Genomic DNA, 19,361 nt, shown 5'->3' on the forward strand with positions numbered 1-19,361 from the left:
GTCCCTCTCAAACAAATAAACTTGAATGAATGTCCAGGACACTTCCAGTTATACACACACAACTGTTCAGTAATCACAGCTCTTAAACACTGGGATAGTTAACAAATACTTACTTTAATTTCTCATAAATATTCATGACATGAATGGGTTTTTACTCTTCTGAGAAAAGAACAAATTTCCCTCAAACAAATTAGAATGATCATAGAAAAGGACATTTTCACAGTACAAGAAATACAGACTGAAGTAGTAAAAAAAAAAAAGAGCAATAATAAATGAACAAACGGCAGGTATTTCAGACACTCATCGAAGTAAAACAGAAAGTGACTGCTAAATCAAAACACTAAATTTCATAATTGTAAAACATTTGGACTACAAAGTAATAAAATCAATCACGTAGTTAACTGGTCCTTTGCAAATGAGGTACAACAAACTGTACATGACAAAAAAATAAAGAATTAATACGTTTGGCAAGAGGAAGAGAGACTTTGAAATGTTGAATTTCAATGACAACCCTGAAGTGACTCAACGACCTGGTTGCCTTTTGCTTAACAGTGAATAGAGAATATGACCAGCTGACAATGACAGAGTTGCTTCCTTTGCATTAACTACAATGAGTTTTACCAAAACACAGTGTGGAAGTGGGTGATGACATCACTAATTAAAAAGTGCCACAAAACAAATGCGGAAAAAAGCGTTGTCGTGCAACTTCATACCATTTGTAAGGTTTAACAGAATGACTGGTAAATCCTTGTATTTGGCTTCAGCAGTTCATGTGAAAACAAGTCCAACGGGAAGAAGACGAGAGAGCTTTTAAAACAGTGCGTGGCGCTGGAGTTCATACCAGAGTTCCCTGAACAGCTGTCTTTCTTCTCTGTTCGGCCGATTCTCCTCATACTTCTAAGTCAAAACAGGGCTGTGAGTCAAGCTGTGGTTGTCGGAATGGTGATGAGCAATCGAGTGAGCAACAGTTGCCGTTGTTGTGGCGCAGCTGCGCCGTCAAAGAGTCTTTCTGTTGGTCATCTCGAGCCCAGAGAAGCAGAGACAACACTACTGCCTTCACAGCTAAGTCTTCTTCACGCCTTTCAACTATTCACAAGCTCCCTCCATTATGCTCTCGCTCACTTCATTCTCCGCTCGCCGTTTGCGACAGTAAACGCAACACTGCATCGGAAGAGCAACATTAGAGCTCAGGTTCAGTCGCACAATGTCTTTTGAAGAGCGGCAGTGTTGTTAAGGCACTTAATTGTACAGCTGGAGGGCAAACTCGCCTTGCTGCTGCAGTCCGTTAGCAAAGTTGAAATATTCCATGAAATTGGAACAGTCAACTTCCTAGAAAGCAAGTTCTCTTAACAAAGTAGCCCAATGGTGACCATTGGTGCTGCACCAGCAAGTGTAAATATGCAATTTGGCAATTAAATCCACCACAGAGCTTTTTCCTCTCCCTAACCGACATCCAACCGGTTTACACTTTTGAATGGCGGTTTGGTTAGACGTTACAACCAGCTCTGAAGTTCATCGTTTATGTTTTGGCACGTGTTGACTGTATGGAGGAGTCTTATGAGATATGCATGTAGACTACATGTTGCCTGTGTAGCAACAATCGGCACACAGGCAAAACACACGGGTCAATAGTAAGCGGAAGCCACGGCTGTTTCCAAAAAGCAAGCAATATTTGGACTATTATTGACCCGTTATAATAGACACACAACTTCGCTTTAGCATCTGTGTGCCCATAATAGGTCAGAGTTCCTCCATACAGCTATAAGGAAGTAATGATACCATGGCGTATTCAATGAAACAACACACTAAAATGCAGCCATTTAGGGATGTTGGACCACGTCCTGCTCAGTAAAGAAATATCCACAACCGTAAAATCGTAAACAGCTGAAATCCCACCCCAATTTCAAGCTAGCCTCCAGTCCATTTCACCATACCATGTCCTGTACAGGGTTTTGTCTTATGAGAAACATAACACTTGGGTTTTCTCTTCAAATATACTTTACTATACAGTAACGTTTGAGTGCCTTGATGTTCTAAGTAAGAACAAATAAGTGACATTTTGATAGTATTCAACAACTACAATTCCGACTAGGTTTTGGGAGAGTGCCTATGGCTAAGAGTCATGGGAGCTGTAGCTGACAAATGCTAACAAAGCTTTGTTTATTCTTGATCATAAGTAGAAGTCTGCTGTCCAATAGATATCCCCTCTTAGAATATGTAAAGCAAACCCCAGTGCCATGTTTCAGCGTTTCTAGGCGGCAGATAAAGAAAAACCCCAGAACCAAAAACAAGACAATGCAACAGAAGCGAATACAAAACACAGTAGACTCTCTCCAACACCGGTCAGCACTACAAACGCATCTCTCATTTTCCGCATAGCTCTAGAGGACCAGGAGAGACCCTATTGTTGACAATGAGGGAGTTTTTGTGTAGGATGCCACATCAGGTCGTGTCAGCTGAGTCCATACGATGCTCAGTCACTCACCACGGAGCCTACATTTAGTAAACCGCTGGCAGTAGTAATCCAAACCCTCCACGGGTGAAACCCTGTCCAAAACAGCAGCCACTTCAATAAATGATCTATTGAAGTGTGCACATATAGCCGCTCAATGATGTTGTACGATCTCTCTCACCGTCACCTCGCCTGTACAGTCGGTGCACAGTGTAACACATAAAGATAATGCATGAACAGAAAAGGACTTTGACATCAGGGTGAAGTGCATTTGGTGTGTGCTTTTTAAATCTGTCACAGTGAGGAGGGTTCCCGGCAACTATGCCCATGACTATCTGACTGTATCGGTTTCAGGGATCCAGAATTTGAAAACCATGTTGATTTCTCTGTTCAATGCTTTGGAGTGATGTGGCATGAGTTATGTATTACAACTAATACTGTACAATATTCTTGTAAAAAGTGCCACAGCGTATTTCTTTTGCATGAAGTGCCATCTTCAAGTCTCGGTATAAAAACACAGATCCAGATCCACAAACGGTGATCACGGAGGATTCCAGGAATTTCAGTAGATTGTTTGAAACACGATCATCTTGATCTTAAAGCGGCGGCATTTTATCCTCGTACTGCGGCGGTGGGGTAAGTGGCTCTATACTGAATCCAGTAGCTGGAAGAGAGTTATCAATGTTTTTCATGTGCATCTTCTCTGATTTAATCCTGCGGATCTTGATAGGGAGGAGCTTGCGGCCATTTTTCACGGGTCTACGATTTGATGTGGAAGCAACAGCAGAGGGAGCAGTTGGAGCCGGAGCAGTCTGTGATCCGGTAGTTGTGACCTCCGACCCCTCGGATTCATACTGCACCCCATCAACTTGGACAAGGTCATCGTAGGACGGTAGCTGAGAGGTGCTGGGGCGAAGGTTGCTCTGACGGACAGGGTACTGGCCACTGCCTACTGCCTCTTCATAGCTGGGTACAGCGTAACGGTGGGCTTGTTCCTCAGCACTGCAGACATGTATTTAAAAAAAGAGAAAAAGAAAATCAATTGCATTATTATTTCAAATGTATCACCTGTTTAATCACAAATCACATGAAGCATGAACTTGACCCGTACTACTTGATGTGAGTATATAAAAAAAAAAAAAGAAGCAAACATGGGCGTTACTAAATGGATAAAGAGAATTTGTTAACCTTGAGTAAAAAAAAGTTTCAAGTCGCAGAACTTTAAAGAGGCATATGATCTCAGTGAGCTGACTTAAAAAATAAATTGAATAAATACCAGACATTCAGTACCATGGATTATCCATCTAAATCACTGACTTTCATAATACTCTGAAAGCAATGTTCGGTTATTTTGTCCCACAGTGACCCTAATAATAGAGAAAAACTGTTATCTGCCAACAGCATTTACCAAAACAATAAATAAAACCAATCTACCAGCAAATTTGTCATACATACACAACATTTGGCAGTTTACATGGTCAAATTAAAGTTCTGCTCACAGACATAACAACAACAACAAAAACAGTCATATTGGAAAGCATACTAGTCATTCCTACGGTCCAAAGGTTGTTTATCTAGAAAGCTATTATTGGACCTACGTTTGTCTTTCCTCCTGCTCCCTTGCTGCCGCTCCTCCACGGTTGTGGGCCTCCTGAAGCCTCTGCTGCTCCCGCTGTTTGTTCCTCATTCCCAGACACAAAGACAGCAGCAGCATGACCACCCCGGACCCCACCAGGACAAAGGCCACGGAAGACGCTTTATGTTTCCTGCCACTTGTATTTCCACCTCCTCCCGAACTGCTGCTGCTGTTGTTACTGGCCGCGTCTGCAGGTACCACGCTCCACACAATCATCACAATACCAAGGGCAACAAGCCCAACGCCCAGAGCACATAGTGCGTACTGGGAACCTGAGTTTCCACTGTTTTCATTGGTGGTGGTGTTGTTGTTGTTATTGTTATTGTTGTTGTTGTTGCCCGTGCCTTCTCTGCCAAGGGGGCTTACTGGTCCATCCACACTGGAACGCATCTTGTCAGTCCCTAACCTTCAGTGAGACCAGCTCCAGTGAGGTCAGAAACTGGAGAGAGAAGGGCATGTGAGGTCAGACACGGACTGAGAAACATACCCCACAGTCACAGAAAGAATAGCACAACAAAATAATTGTTATTGGCCTCACCAGTCAAAGCAATCTGACAAGCAAGACATTTAAAAAATAAATAAATAAATGAAAATGTTGCTGCCGCTAAGATATTTGTTCTTTATGGAGAGAACAAACCCATTTTTCCGTGAAATGACAGGACTTAAACGTCACTGAAGTAAAAGTACCTTTGTAGAGGCTTCTCAGAAAGGGGTTGTTGCCTGGTAAAAACTAACAGCAGACTTGCCTTTCAAAGGGTACTCGTCACACAATGCAAACACATTACAAGGGTAGATAAGGACAGCTAAGGTCACTGTAAAAAAATGTCTTGGCTTTAATATAAATATAACAGTATGCTATGTTACTCTATTTCCCCATATGTTTGGTTTATTGTATTGATCGTTATCAGATGAGGACTGCTGGGAACTGTTTGTAACAAATAAAACAAAAGAACCATCTCAAACAATCATGTACAAAAATGACATTATAACATATACAATATATGAAACACAAGCAGTGTTCCTGGAGAAGCAAACGGAAGCAGTTGCAGCGATTGGAGACTATCGTTTGTAATGAGTTACTGAAGAAGGGTAACGACATGAGGGAGTGGAGTAGAGGAACTCGAACTCAACTAATTCACTATCTGTACATGATATTACCTCTGTGGCAATTTGATCCACCCACAACACATGTCAGTGTGTACACTTAAAGACATGCCACGACCTGCTGGGAGTGCGTGTGCGTGCGTGTGTGAGGAGTGCGTGCGTGCGCGCGCGCGCGCGTGTGTGTGAGGGGGTCTACCCCAGCTTCAATTTGTGAATAGCCTGTCGCTAAAGAATGCATGGAATGATAATTAAGTATTCTCATCATGGCAGCTAGAAACTGCCCGTTAGCCTCCTACACGCACGCGCGCACACACACACACACACACACGCGTTGTGCAATCATTTACGAAGATATATTACATATTATGGACTTGTGTGTGACAGTCCAACCTAAAACGGTTATATGTCACCACATGACAGGTTTTACAGTTAAGTAAGACATTAAAGCTCATAAAAAGTCCCGTAGAACATTTGAGCCCGGAGCTAGTGTGTGTGTGTGTGCGCGCGCGCGCGTGTGTGTCACCAGTCTGAAATAGTTGCCAACTTTTCCCCTCTGAAAAGACTCTTCTTAAACCCTGTACTCAACAGTGTAGCGGTGACATTGGGCTTCCTGCGCGTTTGATTCCTTTCCACGAGCAGTTGTTATTCGTGTGTCTAACACACAGCCAGTGTCCGCTGGACAGAAACCTCACACACTGGGCGGGTTTGCTGCTGACTGACTCTCTGGTTGCTTACTTTGACCACGCCGGGATCCGTAGCCCGAAGCGGCGCAAAAGAAAAACTTTCCACAACCTTTAAGAACTTCGGCTACTGTGAAACTTTGAGTAACATTTCAACGATACAACAAGAAGAAAAGAAGAAACTCCGCGAAGCAGCACTTCGGCTTTACACTCACCTCTGCATCGTTTTGACGACACGTAACTCTTCTTCTTTCTTCTCAAAGCGGGGAGGTGTGGCGCTTATTTCCAAACTCCGCCGACACAGACGACAGTGCGCGTGGCGTACATTTGGGGACGAGCAGCGGCGTTTAAGAGTGGAGAACTTTCCCTGAGACGGATGGGCCCAGACAGAGAGGGTGAGCCGGAGGAGGGAGGGGGCTCGCTGCTGCACTTCCAGTTTCACAATTAACTCTTTCGCTCTCGGGGTGGGTGACGTGATAGAGAGAAGCTATGTGTGTGGGGGGACTTTCTTTATATATATATATATATATATATATCCTAGGGACTTTCCTGTCAAGAAAAATTTAATTTGGCACTAATTGCATGCGAATTGGAGCTCGTGTTCAGTCCATTTCTAATGTAATGCTAGTTAGTGACCCTAGAGAGGCTTTATTCAGAGCAGTCAGCTGAAGGTGAACACTACACATGTACCATTTGTCTGCTGCAGGAAGCAAACAAGTCGACATGAATAAAAAAGGTTTTCAATAAGACATTACTTGATTAACATTAAGTTTAAATGAGAATGAACTGCTTATGAACTCAACAGGACTAACAACAATGTCACACACGCACAGCACCACCATAGTCCTCTTTCACTGCAGACATTTTGGCTCCTTATTTTCCTGGCAGACAATGATGGAAGAAGTAGTCAGGTTTTATTTGAGTAAAAGTATAACTACTTTACAGTCTGGGGCAAGGGAAAGTTCCAAACAGTACTTATTTTAAAGCATCAATACATACTTAGAGTATAAAGTAGAATTAGTCATTATGCAGAATGGCTCTTTTCAGAATAATATATATTATAGCAGGGTCGGAATAATATGCGTCTCACTTTGATATTGCAGTTAGTAAAGGTGGGGTTTATTTGAATCACTTTATATACTGCTGGGTAACTTACATTCATCATGTTTTAATTTAATTTATATTTTGCATCATTAATCAAAATGTAACCGAAGCTGTGAAATACATGTATTGTTGCATGAATCTTTTCTGAGTTGAATCTCACCACAATATGGTGACACAGCTTTGTGATGCCCATTAAAATGTGTCATTCTGTCTCAACAACTGACTCACTGTGTACTCAATACTTCCCTGTGCAGTAAACTCTGACGAGTCCATAAATTTCATATCATGCTTACGCTACACGACCAGATTACTTCCTCTGTACATTTAACCAACTCCTCGCTGTTAGTCCTTTCGTGCCCTTTGGACAAAAAAACGACCTCCAGGAAGACCCATCATTTACGCAGTACAGCCCAGTGTTTTGTTTACATGTTGCAAGAGAGTTACACAAGACAATACAACTTGCCCCACTTTCTTGTCCCAGTGTCCTCCTCTATCGGCATGCTATAACTGGACTATTTCACAATAATGACAAAACCAGTCCCAACCCTGCAGCGACTGATTGTATCGCTCCTTCTGTGTGAGGCGACCCTGTTGTTCTGGACTCTGGGGAGGTCTTCTTCCTCTGAAGCTTTTGTCTGGATCCTCCGTTTAACCTCACACACACACACACACACACACACACACACACACACACACACACACACACACACACACACACACATATACACACACACAGTGAGCAAACCTTGATTCCATCAGGAAGTCCAACCGCTTTAATCAATTTAAGTGCCATGTTATATTCAGATATAGATAAGCTTGATTTAATGGCCTCAAGTGTAGGACATTAACCTTTCTCAGGTGGAACTTCGCCTGACACACCTTACCTCGTCATGCCGCTCATATCTCAGAGTACATGATGGACATCATGTAATGAATGGCCAGATTGTTCCCAACCCTGGGTGGGTTGCAGAGGGAAGCTGTGTACCTTGTTGCTGTGTCATCCTCCGCTTGCTACAATGTTCGAGTCACTGTGAGGGGGAAGTTGCACCATGTCGTCTTGCCTGGAGGTCTAAACAGAGACTTGAGTTAACTTGTTCAACGGGCAGCAGAGAGAGAATAGATTACCGGAGTGACTCACCAAAATACTGTGGAGAAATCAGTCGCGGGTACAGGGTCAGTGTTAACAGGCAAATGTAATCAGTGAGTTCAGTTTGGACCTCATTTACATCACAGTGGAGGCAATGAACCACACACACTTTCTCATGCAAATGAGTTCAATAAGGGGGATCGGTTTTCCTCCTTTATTCATACATTTCTAGTATTTCTATAATTTCCTCTGTCTCACAGAGTCAAAGTTCCTCTCATTCATACAGTTCATACACCACCACTCCTGCTTGGTTTTATGTTGTTGTTTTTGGCCACCAGGGGACAGAAAAAGGCCCAAACCAGCCTGCAGACATGCACATCTTATACATTATATGGCCTTATTAAGTTTCTACCCGCTCCAGCACAGGCTGTGCAACATTAGTTTTGATGTGGGGTTGTGTTTCTGGTATCTGATGAGTTTAAGTCAAATGTTCACTCTTCTTCTATAGCTCTTGTTTGACCTTCATCAACTTCATCAACTGTATAACTCTTCTTGCTTTCACTCGCTGATAACACTGTAAGTTTGTAATTGTTAGAAATCCCCTTCACATTACATATAGTCATTTTGCTTATTGTTATTGTTAAAATTTGTTTCATTGAACTTTCTGCTGAAGATGGGTGCACAGGACTATAACATGTAAGACGTAATCTTTATTTCATTAAAGGAACCTTTTTCATTTTTTACATATATGCATCCTCACACCTTTCAGCCCTGAGGCTTCTATGGACATACAGCTCTGCAGTCATCTTTTGTTGCCATTGTTAAAATATTTTTTTCCCACATTTACTTCACAGTATAAAAACATCAGAAGAGGGTGCTACATCCGTTTAGACACGACTGTGTAAATGTGCAAGATGAAAAAATGGCTATCAAACATAAACTGTAGAATTAAAAAAAAGTTTTGTCCACTGTCCTCAGCTACACTGACAAGGCATCACAGACAGCAGAACTGAATGAAACAAGAACAATTTACATTGATATGAAACCTTTTCCATTGTGTCTTCAAGTACCTGTATTATACAAAAAAGAAAAATCTAATTTCCCTCAGAGAAACCGTCACTAGCAACCAGTCAACAAAAGTCAAATATTGATTCACAAAGAACCATTTACACACAAAAAATAGAAAAATAATCATTTAGCTTGCGACCTGCATCTTTTGATTCAGAGAGAAATCACTGCCCTCTAATACATCAAAATACCACCTGCGAACAATGAAAGCCTTGGAAAACCAGGAGACTTGTAAAAACAGAATCCTGTCTCGTTTTAAAAAGTGCAATCTGTCCTTTTAGTCCTCATCTGTAGAGAAAATAACCATCTCATATTCGGGCACACATGACAAACGTCCACAGTGTAGATTTAGTTGTGATGAAGCCGACAACTGGTGTTTCGTCCCACTGTGATGACCTCAAACGTTGGTGACCTCGATGCTGGTGTAACCGTGGATCGGGCTTCCCTCAGCTCTGGGCGGAGTCTGGTCTCGGCCTTCCCGAGGCAGGGAGCCGTAGCTGCTATGGCAACTCAAGTCTCGCCCATTGCGGGCTTTGGGGCTGAACCCTGTGGGAGGCTGAAACACATATTAATTTATTGTTACCACAAATACACTCAAACGAGGCCCTGTTTACTTGATGCTTCTGATGCACTATTCTCACTAATTAAAGCACTTTTTTCCACTCCATCAGCCTAGTTTGTGTCTTGTATTTGGTATTCAGCTCGCTGCCACACAGACGATCTAGTCTGCATCGATCTCATTAATGTTGTACGCCTGCTGTGTCAAATCTGTTATTTCTAAGTGTCTTCTTATGTGTCAGCACTAAGCTGCATGAGCCTGTCTGTCATTCTTACATCAAAACGTAGGCTGAAACAGAGAGAAACAACTATGAAAGGTTCAAGAAGAGAATCCCCCCTCTCCTCCCACCTTCACAGCCCTCCTCCTCAGCGAGCCTTCGTCATCAGTGTGTCGCCCGGTGGAGCTGGGCGGTCTGCCAATGGAGTTCTGGCGGACGAGGGTTGGTGGAGTTCCCAGGCCGAGGTGCTCATAGTCCAGCTTGGCATCCGTCCTGAAAGGAAACATGGGTTGGAGCAGAGTGTTGTGGACAGCGGCCTCAAATAGCATTTAAAAGACACCAGAACACACCTTTGTGCAACATTTAAAAGCAAATACGGCATCAGCAGAAGTAGAGCCTTAGTGGGATCTGTCTCGGAGAGTGTCTGCTCTCACCTGGCTGGGCTAATCAAGGTTTTCATCTCCTCAACAAGGTGTCGGCGAACCATGTGCTTGTTGCTCGGGATCCCCAGTGCTGTTGCCATGGCGTCAGTGTTAAAAGTGGGGTCGAGCACCATGACAGCGCCATGAACACCGCTGCTTAGAAGACTTTCAGCAAACTCCTGGACAGTTGGATGGGAAGAAGGCCAAAGAGTGAATCATCTCTATTTCTTAGATGGAATGTCAAATCTTCTGACATAACGCGGCGCACACGACTGGCTGAAGGAAAATGCACTGATATCAAGTTGGGTCCTAGACAAAGAACATATTAATTAATTTGTTAAATGTCAGCATAAATTCACACTCCCTGAGGATATTAACAGGATGTCAATCCAGACGGCCTTATCTCTACACACGCTGAATGTGGCACTACTTCATAATAGCAACATGTTGTCCTATGACGAGACAATGCTGACTTGGGAGATCCATATTGCAGCATCGCGAGGCGGTATTCTGAGGAGCAGTTTAGAAATACATTAACAAATCACTGTGGAGATAGGGAGTGCTGAGTAAACACAAGAGCCTGTTACCCACAATACCATGTGATAGTGTTCTTATCATTCTCAATACATTTGTATCTCTTGGTTATTAGTATTCAATCCAAATATTTGCTAATTTGCAACCACTGTAGCTTCAATTTATGTTTCAAGATGTCAGTCTAAAAAGGATAATATATTGTTTTAGGGTGTTTTTTATATGTATTAATTATTTCTCTCTCTCCATCCTCACCTTCAGGTCAATATCCTTGATCCATTTCATGACCCGATGAGAGGTCCACACCAACGGATCCACATTCTGGTGCTCACACTGTATCCGACGAGCCTGCAGTGCCTGGAAACAATATTGGCATATACTTTTTTTAAACAACTTTTTTCACCTACCGCTGGAGCAGAGCCGAGTGAGTTCACGATCGTCCTCTGCTTGTGAACGTGGCACAGAAACTCACTTACCTCCTTGTCGAAATTGAGTAAGTGCAGCAGTTCGATGCCCAGCAGCAAGCTGACCTGGTGGAACTTCTTGGTGATGTTGAGGTGACGTTCAAGGTCGCGACGTGTCAGGGAGTTCAGCAGACGCCCATCGACCAAGTGGTTGTGAAAGGCCTGGGAGTACTGAGGCAAGCCCACGTCACTCAACCAGGCCTTGGCCACCCAGTGGTGGTCCATGTCTGCAGCCTTGGACAGCCTGCAGGCAAAGTGTATAAGAACATTAGTTAGAGTCCCTTCACCTCAACCACAAAGAAAACCCGCTTTGGGGAATCCATTCATGAAGATTCACCGGTGGCTTGTGGCAGTCAAGAGCTATTTGGATGGCTTGTCATGACTTTTTGCAAAGACATTAATGGTTCCCAGAGGATTAATCATACGGACTTTGGTAATGTTCTGACCTTTGCTCAAAACCACAACTGACATTTGGAGGGATTGCTATCAAATGTGGCTCTGATGGTGATTTTAGGGTGAATTTGAATAATATCGATGTTTTGACCAACACTGTCATCAAAATGTAAACAGAATTCCACAGCAATTTTGATAATCTAATGACTTTTCAATTAAAAAAGCCCTTCGCCTAAAAACAAAAACATTTTGAAAAATTTAATGGAAATTATTTGGACTGTTATTGCAATTCGAGGGAATGATCATTTGTATATTATTAGTCTCATTTTCAGTGACAAACATATTAAAATGCACAAGAAATCTAATAAAAAAATGTTATTTGGCTTGCAAATTGCTTGTTGGCTATTTTATGATTCCAGCTTATCATACAACAGTGTTATGTTTTTTTTTTGTAGTCTTCTATAACAGTAAGATGCAAACAAAACAAACCTGGGTTTCTGAAAAATATGTTGGGAATTTAGACTATCTAGAGGAACTATTTTGTAGAGGTATATTGCTGTTGAAGTCTAAGTGCTATTGAGGCTCCATAACTCAAAACCCACAGTAGTGAATTTACCCTTTTAACCTGTTTAAAATAGCTGTTCATAAAAACAAGGAAAAGCTGTGGACAGATCGCTTTGTGCTGGGCTAACAGACTCTTATGGAGAATTTACCTTTAACTGACCTGTATGTCATTAGGAAACTTTCAAAACTGCCGTAAAGACAGTGTGACTGACTGTTGCATTTATTGGAGCTTTATGTTTCAACACTTATCTCTCTATTTAAAGTCAATATTGCAACTTGTAAATGTTGTTATTATAAATCTCCAGCAGATGGCCCTCTTACATTATCACATAATGTACAATAATTCTCTGTGTCCCTTCCTCACCCTCTACCATTCTCAGCATCTCTGTAATCCTCAATGGCCAGGCGGAGTTTCCGGCGATGCATTACACTGCTGACACCTAAACCCAGCTCCAGGTCTTCATCTGTTAGTCCAAGTAAAACCTGCAAAGTGGGATACTGTTCAGCAACTAAAGCCACAAAGTGTCCTTTAAACAAACACCAGGTGGATTGAAATATTACAGGTTATATAACTTGTGTACATTGGAAACAGCAGGGGGGAAAAAAGCAAAGTGAGTCCACCTGCATCATGCCAGCGGTTTAATCCTACCTTTCCACTCTTGACATTTTCTGAGCAGGTGCGGATGTACATTGGCATTGCCATGACAACCTCCAGCCAGGCCTGCACAGTGCCAGCCCTCCACTGGGACATGGGCGTCATCCTGGCCAGCTCCACCTGCTGGAGGCGGTCCAGCTGGTCCTCCGACCCGTCTGACAGGCTGAGGCAGTGGCGGGTGGGGCTGGAGAGGCAGTCTGAGTCTAAGTGGGAGCGTGAAGGGGGCGTGGGGTGTGGGGGGGAGGGGGGGGGGGGGGGGCATGTGGGTGATGTAGTTGAGGGCGTGAGTGAAGGCAGAGGTGGTAGTGGGTATAGTGAGCGATGAAAAAGCAAAACACATTAATCCCAACATACTGTAACAATTTTGAATCAGTTTAACATACAATGTGCTCAGTGGGCGAAGGGAACGAGACACGAGTATTTTCTTCAAAACAAACACGCTTTAAACCACATCCTAAGCTTTTTGGCTGCATGACAACGAGCCAAACGTCTGCCAACTTGTAAACAAAGTTGCAGCTTTTATAAACAAGCTCCTCACTTAAGAAGTCTATTAAACACGCAGCTGTTTGACCTGTTGAATTAACGCGTATAAATTAGCCTGCAGCAACACCTCCATGACAACAGAAAGCCTGCAATTTTGGAAAATGAAGTTCCATTTTGATGCGTTATGAAATCTGACTCAAATTAACTGTAGGGTAAATTCTGCCTTGAAATTGTAATATGTCCTTTAAATGCTCCTCAAATTATGTCTTGGAATGTTTGACCTTTATGTTCCTAACTTGGACCAAATGTTTCCCCCGTTTACCTTTTTTGTCAATATTTAAATATACTGGCCAACAACGCAGCTCACTTTGTTTAACTGAGACACGTTGCCCTGTCTTTACCAGCAGGTGGCACCCCAGTACCAGTTCTGGGCTCAGCGGTTGGTGGAGCATAATGTATTACTTTTAAGATTGGACATATTATCATTGCTCCAGCAGCTCATGCATGCAGCACACTCCTCCACTTGAGGTATTGTCTAGGGAGAAAGTAAAAATAGTACTGCCTGTGCAGCGTCACCTAATGTGTTGTATTCGATAACACAAGCAACATTCACAAAATCCACCTGTCTCGTCTCATACTTTTAAGGTGCTCTCTGACTCAACCAGTGACAGTACACAGGAGCTTTAACTTCTCAGGCCTGAAACAAAAGCATCCACCTGAGATTTCAGTCATAAAGGACGGCTTCAGAATCTTTACCTGACAAAGCATCCTTTTTGTTTCAGTGGAAAAATAGAAATGCGAGATGGAATGACGCTCGCTATGTGTACCTGGAGCCTTTTAATCTTAAAACAGATCCCAAAGCGTGTTTCTTTTTCTCCTTGTTTCCAAATAGAAACCCTCCTTTATGGCAGAATTTACTGCACTAATGTGTGCGAGTCCAAAAAGAGATTCACCATTAAATGATGGCAGGTTAGTTGTATTAAACTCAAGTTCATTAATTCATTTCAAGCTTTTATGTGCCCTCCTTAGAGCGATACGTAAACTGAAGGTGCACTTCTATATGGCCCTCGAAGAGCAATTCATATTAAGCTGAATAAATCAGCTTTTTGGATAGAAAGATAAAGGGTCTATCTTTCAGTTCATACCAAGGCGTCACATAAAGAAACTTAAGAATTGACGGACTAACCCCCAGTTGGACGCCAAACCTTTCAGACCCTGGACTCTGTGTGAGCCGAGAACCGGGTCCTCCTGTGGACCTGAGCCTATTGAGCCTTTTTAACAAAACAACACCGAAAGCGGACAAAAAGACATACTACAGCGCTGTGGCCGTACTACTGTGAAGACATTTCCATCCTTTATGTGAGGCCATGAGTGTTTGATGCGTTGTGTACACAGTGATGGATCTTGAGGGCTTAATACGCAGAAAACGCTTTTGTTCAAGCAATCAAAGCCCTAAACGTGCCCTTCAATAGCTGGTGTGATGGATGTTATCCCTACAACAGCAGCGATTCTGATGCGATGCCACACTCCGGGTGAGAAATGGAGGAGCACGTAGTACCAAAATGCATGTGATACATTTGATAGATATTTTACATTTTTTCAGATTTTGCAATTCAAAATGTTTTACAGTTGAATGGATCAAGAGTCCAGATGGACGTTTCAGATGCATTATTACAGCCAAGTTGAGTAGAGAGCCTTAAATAAGCAGATCTATATGTTGGGAAATGCGCTTTTCCCCTTTCGTTGGGTGACTGCTGGCTGTAGCTTTAATTTCAGTTTAAAGGAAGTTAAAAGAATAGTTTGAATTTCGGGGAACACGTTCACTTTCTTGCCCAGAGTGAGATGAGGAAATTGATACAGTGAACACGAAGCTAAGCTAACAGGCTGCTGGCTGTAGCTTCATATTGACCTTAGACATGAATGTAGAATCAACTCTCCACAAGAAGGCCAGTCAGTGTATTTCACAAAATGTCAAACTATTCTTTAAACTGGTAAATTTATGAGAATCTGTCAAATCTGAAATCTGTGTTAAACTAATATTAGACTTCGATTCAAGAGGATGCTGTTCAGGTGATATGTTATCATCCGTTGCTCCTGAAAGCACATCACATACGGTAGAACTCAATTGTTTTTGGATGATTTGTATCAGAATTAGATTGAACTTGAAGAAGTGCTCAGTTCCAAGGTCATTCTGTGATGTTGTTTGAGAGTTAGCAGGCATCTGCAAACACAGCGTGCAACCCAGCAGCACAGCTCATTTTCAAAGCAATTGGAACTTGTGTACCTTGGTCTTACTGAGTCTGATTGATTACTTCTTGGGTCACTTCACTGTGTTGAGAGTCCGTTGGAGGTCAGGCAAGAGGGGTCAGTGTTAGAGGTCAGGGGTCAAATCAAAGCAGAACATTATTGACACCATGTGCTGACATATATGAGGTCTGCTCCAACAATCTAACATGGCTTCCTTTCCAATCTCCTCCGTTTTCTGATCATTGATTTCAATATCGAAGAGGAATAAGTAATGCTTTTCTTTTCTTTTTAACAAGGAGTTCAAATTGGGAAAGAGAGGAAAGGAGGCCATTTGGAAGCTTTTGGGGATGCAGTCCTCTCTCAGAGGGACTTGCAGGGCTGAGGGAGGCTCAACGCACATGTTAAAAATGGCAGCCCCTCTAGCATAAAGGGACAAATCAGGATTAGAGCCACACCAAGACAAATGAACATGTGAACACACAAATGTTAACACAGGGAAAGAGAGGACAGCCACATGGAAGTTCAACGTTATTTATTTTATTTTAAAATAATCTTATTCTTAGTTCTTTTGAGCGTAATTTTGTTGCCATGCCTTTAAAAGTTTGCTACTATATCCACTTCTAAACATCTCAGGACTTCACAATAGAAGTCCTCCAATGAGGCCTACAACTTTAACTTTAAATAAAAACTCTTTAATAATAATATTAATTTTATTTCTGTAATTTACAAAAAGTAAAATATTTGTGAAAAAAACAAAAAAACAAAACAAAGAGGCCGTGGCTCAAAACATAAACATTATACAATGTTTTTCATTTGATATGTGTTTCCCCCCCCCCCCCTCAGCAGAGGTTGATAAAATGAAAAAATAGCCTAGACTTTCATACATCTCATTAAATGAGTAATGAAATAAAGTGGTTGAGCTGTTGTTCTTATACATACAATTAAATACATGGTGACTTAACTTTGGGATTCACCTCTAAATCCAATATCCGTGAGCCCAAATGCAGGTTGAGCTAAATGCTAATCTTTGACAAGCACTGTGGTTGACCACAGCTCCATTGTAATCTGTGACTCTATAGTGTTTCAGACGAGACCGACAGTGTTAGTTTAAAATCAGGGCGAGAAAAGATTTCCTGGGGGTGGCAGTGCAGACTCCATCCAATGAATGAATGAAAATAATCCCACGTCTCTAGTCATTCTTGTGCTTAAAGAAACACTATTAACCTTTGGCACAAAGTTAATTGCTTTTTTTCCCTCCAGCTGGTGGCTTGAACTCTGCATCAGAATTTGGGGGTCATGGGAGAAGGTATGCTTCAGTTTGATTAGCCTGCTTAAATCTGATCTTTAAGCTCCGGGGTTGGCACTCCTTATTGTTATAACAGGTCATTTAATGTCTGCTCCACGCTCAGGACTCTTAATTGAAGTTCAGATTTTCTGGTAAAGTGATCCAATTCAAGAGGTTTGGAAAAGCCTTGACCATCAGTATAATATCTACAATATCTTACTTATGTTATGATAATAGCTTTCTTTTGTTAGACTAACTGTTCCCAGAATAATTTTCAGTATTAATAAAACGATAAAGTTACAAGCTACTGTAAGATCCTACAGTAAGAAAATGGTACAAAGCCTCATGAATAAGTGGGATAATTACTTAAGCATTCAAAGTGTAGTGCCGGTTTTTTTTGTGACTGTTAACTTGGCTGACCATGAATATATTTTAAATGAACGTTTGTACAAAGAGCCTTATAGGTGCAGATTAAAATGTTATATGTTTAGTTTGGGATGTTAAGCTCCTTAACATCGATCAGAAAGTTTTTCTGAATAAGAAATCAAATAACTTCATTTGTAATGGATAAAATCATGAATAAACATCATGAAATTAGTAACTGACCTCTCTTTTTTTTTTTTTTTTAAAGCCCTACTCGACAACATACCCAGAGAAATACATTTCTGTTAGCAAGGTTTTGTTCAACATGCATTTGGGGACTGGGACTATGTGCATGCATGTCACACATGTACCTTCGGCATGTACCTTCTATCTTGGCAGATAGAAAACACATTTCTTGCATTTCCTGTTTGGCTTAATGGTGAAGTGGAACAAACTGTTCTGCATAGAAAGTTTATTCCTCGCTTAGCAGCGTCTTTGAAGTCTCAATTGAGCGAACATCAAGGAGTACAGTTTTCTTGGAGGCTGAGGGATGTGTTGTGCGACCGAATTAGAGGCGGATTTGAGGAGTCTGCATGTTGCCGACAGGAAACTGTTCTCATCATGGCAGTGTGGAAGGAGGGGGATGGACCAAGCAGGACAATAAACAGTGAGGAGTTCAAGTTAAAAGGTAGTGAGAGGAAGGGAGTACATGTCAAAAATAACAAAAAGGCATTCAGGACAAGGAGACATTTACACGCACAAAGTGCACATCAACTGTTGTTATTTACAAGTACAGCAGTCCTTCAAGTTTCCAGTTGAGTGAAAACAAAAAGTCAAAATGTAAAGAACAATTAAAAGATCCAGTAACACAGTCGTGTTGGCGGGCAGATACAATAGAACATATCCACATGGTCGTGATGTCACACTGTCCACTCTATTTACAGGACTGTACATACAAACAGGTGCACTTTGCTTGTTAAGATTTACACTTCAGCAAAGCAAGACGCGCCTCCGCCTCCTCACATGGCCTCTGACCATGGACGACTCACGCATGCAAACACTCTCACCCACACGGAAGTATGGATGTATGCGAGTCTGCGCAGGCACACACATTATTATAGCTGTACACACTGACATCCAACACACACTCACTCACACACGCACACACACACACACACTGCTGTCTTCTGATCACTGCCAAAAAGGCTCTCCAGCTGGTTCGCTTGGACATGAGTGCTTTACCAGTCTGCATCTTCCTCTATGTAATAATCAGGCGTTGAAGTACCATCAAACAAACCAGGCTCGAGGGACTTGCGCTGCTTCCCCCGGGCGAAGACACGCGACAGAGAGCCCAGACCCATCTTCTCTTTCTTCTTCTTACGCTTCGCCTCCTCCAGATCTTCTAGGGACTGAAGGACGAAAGAGACAGCAGAGGGAAGCAGAGGATGAAGACATGGGCAACGGGAAGAGAGCGATACAAGAGCGGAGAAGCCAGCCGAAGTGGCGCAGAGTGGGCGATAAAGACCAGGAAAGATAAAGATCACAACACAAAGGGGAAGTGTCACTTGACATGCTGCCAGGCGTGCAATTATGGAACAACCACGGCTGGTTTTCACATTAATTCAAGTCACAGCTGCAGAGTGAGTACACAACATTGCTGTGTGGGGAAAACATGAAAACAGCCAGAGCGATGGCGGGAGGAAACGACGGCGGCCAGGGAGCAGTACAGTCGGCGGTTACCACAGAGGAGGCGATTACTTGGGAGGGCGAGGTGGTGGGCAGCTCTTACATTGCAGAGGGAGTGGGTCCGATGGCGTGGTGAGTTGATGTCACTTGGTGTGGATGACCGGTCTCCCTCCAACGCCGAGGCATCGGAGATGATGGAGGGCTGACGCGAGTGGCACGGGCTCACTCGCACGGCAGCCACTGAACGGGACAAGAAGGAACACAGATAAGACTTGTTTCCTTTTCGGGGTGTTTTGTTGGCCAAAAGTAGTGAACAGGGCACTTCTGATTCTTCTCAACAATGCCTCTCCAGCCTGAAAAC

General features: G+C 42.5%; 3 protein-coding genes across 11 annotated transcripts in view; all 3 read right to left on the reverse strand.

The window, feature by feature from the left end:
• Positions 1 to 95: 95 nt before the first annotated feature.
• tmem51a (transmembrane protein 51a) lies at positions 96 to 7,627 on the reverse strand. Of its 3 annotated transcripts, XM_034537449.1 has the most exons (4): positions 7,522 to 7,627; positions 6,088 to 6,239; positions 4,051 to 4,527; positions 96 to 3,454 (listed from the first exon to the last, which is right to left on the reverse strand). In XM_034537449.1, the coding sequence occupies exons 3-4, from the start codon at positions 4,476 to 4,478 to the stop codon at positions 3,049 to 3,051; spliced, it is 834 nt and encodes a 277-aa protein (XP_034393340.1). In that variant the 5' UTR covers positions 4,479 to 4,527; positions 6,088 to 6,239; positions 7,522 to 7,627; the 3' UTR covers positions 96 to 3,048. The 3 variants fall into 3 exon arrangements, with proteins under 3 accessions (XP_034393340.1, XP_034393339.1, XP_034393341.1); XM_034537448.1 differs by lacking the exon at positions 7,522 to 7,627 and having other exon boundaries at positions 6,088 to 6,325; XM_034537450.1 differs by lacking the exons at positions 6,088 to 6,239; positions 7,522 to 7,627 and adding an exon at positions 5,779 to 6,071.
• A 1,131-nt stretch (positions 7,628 to 8,758) lies between these two features.
• On the reverse strand, positions 8,759 to 12,763 carry LOC117732974 (kazrin-A-like). The gene is made up of 6 exons (XM_034536205.1): positions 12,653 to 12,763; positions 11,337 to 11,568; positions 11,116 to 11,217; positions 10,342 to 10,508; positions 10,039 to 10,180; positions 8,759 to 9,687 (listed from the first exon to the last, which is right to left on the reverse strand). Exons 2-6 carry the CDS (start codon positions 11,547 to 11,549, stop codon positions 9,529 to 9,531), a joined length of 783 nt encoding a protein of 260 aa, XP_034392096.1. The 5' UTR covers positions 11,550 to 11,568; positions 12,653 to 12,763; the 3' UTR covers positions 8,759 to 9,528.
• Positions 12,764 to 13,194: 431 nt separating this feature from the next.
• Positions 13,195 to 19,361, reverse strand: part of kazna (kazrin, periplakin interacting protein a) — a 101,480-nt gene continuing 95,313 nt past the window's right edge. For 4 of the 7 annotated variants that reach the window (XM_034536202.1, XM_034536199.1, XM_034536198.1 and 1 more), the window contains 2 exons: positions 19,104 to 19,240; positions 16,437 to 18,723 (listed from right to left, as the gene is read on the reverse strand). In XM_034536202.1, the coding sequence (XP_034392093.1) occupies positions 18,553 to 18,723; positions 19,104 to 19,240 (308 nt within the window). In that variant the 3' untranslated portion in view covers positions 16,437 to 18,552. Of the gene's footprint in view, positions 18,724 to 19,103; positions 19,241 to 19,361 lie in introns of all 7 variants that reach the window. The other 3 variants (XM_034536201.1, XM_034536204.1, XM_034536200.1) reach the window with 2 other exon arrangements.

Source organism: Cyclopterus lumpus, chromosome 7 (genome assembly GCF_009769545.1).
Source record: "Cyclopterus lumpus isolate fCycLum1 chromosome 7, fCycLum1.pri, whole genome shotgun sequence".
Classification (NCBI taxonomy): Eukaryota; Metazoa; Chordata; class Actinopteri; order Perciformes; family Cyclopteridae; genus Cyclopterus; species Cyclopterus lumpus.